The 2,805-nt window shown below is 34.1% G+C and overlaps 1 protein-coding gene across 1 annotated transcript; it reads left to right on the forward strand.

Annotated features, from left to right (window-relative positions):
• Positions 1–270: 270 nt before the first annotated feature.
• On the forward strand, positions 271–1,835 carry LOC130735989 (uncharacterized). The gene is made up of 4 exons (XM_057587853.1): positions 271–428; positions 547–677; positions 945–1,229; positions 1,427–1,835. Exons 1-4 carry the CDS (start codon positions 408–410, stop codon positions 1,479–1,481), a joined length of 492 nt encoding a protein of 163 aa, XP_057443836.1. The 5' UTR covers positions 271–407; the 3' UTR covers positions 1,482–1,835.
• The last annotated feature ends 970 nt before the right edge of the window (positions 1,836–2,805 follow it).

Here is a 2,805-nt window from a genome sequence, read left to right on the forward strand (position 1 = left end):
GGAATTTGATCTAATTATATATTTTTACCATGTAGTGAGTGGTTATGCCGATTCTTAAGCTGTTTGGATTATCCGTAAAGTCCTCCTCATAGCAATTCTAATTTTCCAATTTTTGGAAGCTTCATAAATGGATATGGAAGAAAGAAAAAAAAGAAATGGATATGGAAAGTGTGGCTTTATTATAGTAGTTTCTTCAACGGTCATACATATTTTTCTCACAAAGAACTTCATTCACATTTTGCCTTACATGTGGTTGGTTCTCATGGGCCTTTCTGCTTCTCAAGTCCATATATAAATGGATTCCCACCTAGCAAAATTTTGAAAATAAAAAATCACTCGTGTTTTGACTATAAAACAACAACAAAATCATTTGTGTCTGTTTTGTTTAATTTGATCGCAACAGCAGAATGTCTTTGAGGAACGCACTGGTAAATCGACACCTTTAAATTGGTTATGATTTTAAGTTTTAAATCACATTGATTTGCATTTGCTCTTGCTAGAGAGAACTTTACCAATCATAATAACATGTGGTTTTGGTGCATGCAGAAAAGTTGGCGATGGACTCTGACTCAACAATTGGGAGAGGGAAGGCGATTAATTGCCACCTCCACCACTCCAAAGTTGAAGCCCATGTCCCCAGCTATAGATGGTGCTCACCATGACCATTCCAATTCTAGGTATGGATGGAAATGTCAATGTAGAAACGGTTGATACGTGTATCATCATCGACTACTTCAAAACTTATTTTTACAGCGGTTTTTAATTGTCACACAATAAAAAATAGAAAGAAGAAAATTAACTTTGCCACTTTGCCGTGGTAATTTTTTCCTTTTATGGTTATTTGGTGTTTATCATTACTATCTATCTCATTTTTTTGCTATATGTTCCTATTAATTGAAAGTGCGTTTAATATTATTTTGATATGTAATTGGTGATGATGGTAGGAAGAATGCTTTGAAGGCAGATTTAACACCGGTGTATATTGTGTGTGGAATGGTGTGTATGGCTTTGACTATCGGAACACACACCGCGTACCAACAATTGGCTCGTTCTCCAAGTGTCAATATCAACAAGAAAAGAAGAGAATCTGTGCAAGAAGTGGATGATCCCGATCGCACCATAAATTCTGCTGACAAATTCATCAATGGTTCTTTTCTTAGGAAAGTGTCTCAAATCCAAGAAAACAAGAGCACGCTCCATGATCCAGTCCACCCTAATCCTTACACCCAGTAAGTTCATTCTCCCATCGCTGATTTCATACTTGAACGTGTGTTGAAATGTTAATTCTAACACAAAAGTTAAGAGTATGTTCGGATTAACATATAGTTCCTCATAATTAATTATGGCAGGCATAAGCTATTCAGAAAAACTTCTTCCCCGTAGTTGATCTTATATGTAGAACTAATGAAGGTGATTTTTGTGGCAGCCCTCGAACCGCTGAGACATTGAAGTCAGTGGGCATTGAGCCTGGGAGGCATTGATATGTTGTTTTCTTCCTAATCAAACGTGGTGGCACATAGAGTCTTATATCGCTTCCATCTTCAATTTTGAGGACTACTTGAGATCGTAAGATGAGAAGGTTTTGACTTTGTGGTTGTAAATTTGTTTTTGTAATTTTTCACTTGTGGCTTGTTATGTCACACTTGTAAATTTAGGTAAATGTTTGGTACTTATTAGCCCACCTTCACTCTTGAGAGTGGAATTATAAGGATGCGGCTCTGGTTCTCTTCATCTTTACAGCAGCTATATGTCTGCATTAATTGTACATAAATAATAAATAAAAGTACTACATAATACTAACTTGTGAAATAAAGCTGCCACAGGATTTTCTATAACATGTCTCTCTTTTCTTTAATTAGATCATTTATTTTGTTGGAATCAAAGCCCATTTCCTTAGTTCAAAAACTGCTAAGAAAGAGAGTCTGATGGAAAGTTGGGCCTTTGGGTCAAGCGCTTTGTTTTAATCAGTATGGCCCGTAAATATGGCCTCACCCTTAGTTACAAAAATAAAAAAATTAAAATGCTTTTTCTTATTGTAAAAAATTAAATTCAAATATTTTTATATCTAATGTAAATGGATCAGATATTATTTTTTTGTTGGACTGAAATCACCTTGGAAATCATTTAATTTCTTCATGTGAACTTGTCTCAACAACAACTGGCCCTTACTGTATAACTGCAATAAAGTCAATATTATGCTTTTTCATTGCATTATATTTAAGACTGGTGGTCAATTCAATTATTTAGGATTAGGAGTGTATTATTGACCAAAAAAAGGATTAGGAGTGTATTGACCAAAAAAAAAAGATTAGGAGTGTACCCCAGAAGAAAATGTTGTTAACGATGTCTCGATCAAACAAATAATTGTTTCAACACTTAAACCCAAAGTTCTAAAAGCAAGAAAGAGGTTTAGGAATCAAAAGTAAAAAGATTGAGGTGTGTGCAATTGCAAACATAAAAACTGTAAGCAGCAGAGATTTTTTTTATCTGGTACATGTAACTAGCTAGTCAAAATAATATTTAATTTCTTTTTCGGACACCGTAACACTAACTGTTTATATGAATAATTAACCCATACACTAGAGCTTTAAGCATGGAAATTAAGAATGATAACAGTAAGATTTTTTAGAAGAGGTAGGTCAACCTAATCGATGGACAAAATTTGCATTATGTCGTTTTTGGATTGGCCATATATACCAATGTGAGAACCTTCCTTCATGTAGCTAGCCAAACAAAAGTAATCAAACAAATGTACTAAAATAAATAATAATAAAACAAACAAACGAAACAAAAGAAAGCCTTTGA

This window comes from Lotus japonicus, chromosome 2 (assembly GCF_012489685.1).
Source record: "Lotus japonicus ecotype B-129 chromosome 2, LjGifu_v1.2".
Classification (NCBI taxonomy): Eukaryota; Viridiplantae; Streptophyta; class Magnoliopsida; order Fabales; family Fabaceae; genus Lotus; species Lotus japonicus.

What these genes read in the sequence shown, in the direction of transcription:
- LOC130735989 (XM_057587853.1), top strand. Translation starts at nt 408, where the DNA reads ATGTCTTTGAGGAACGCACTG. An exon ending in CATGACCATTCCAATTCTAG is followed by an intron (nt 678 to 944) that starts GTATGGATGGAA and finishes TGATGATGGTAG; the next exon opens with GAAGAATGCTTTGAAGGCAG. An exon ending in CACCCTAATCCTTACACCCA is followed by an intron (nt 1,230 to 1,426) that starts GTAAGTTCATTC and finishes TTTTTGTGGCAG; the next exon opens with CCCTCGAACCGCTGAGACAT.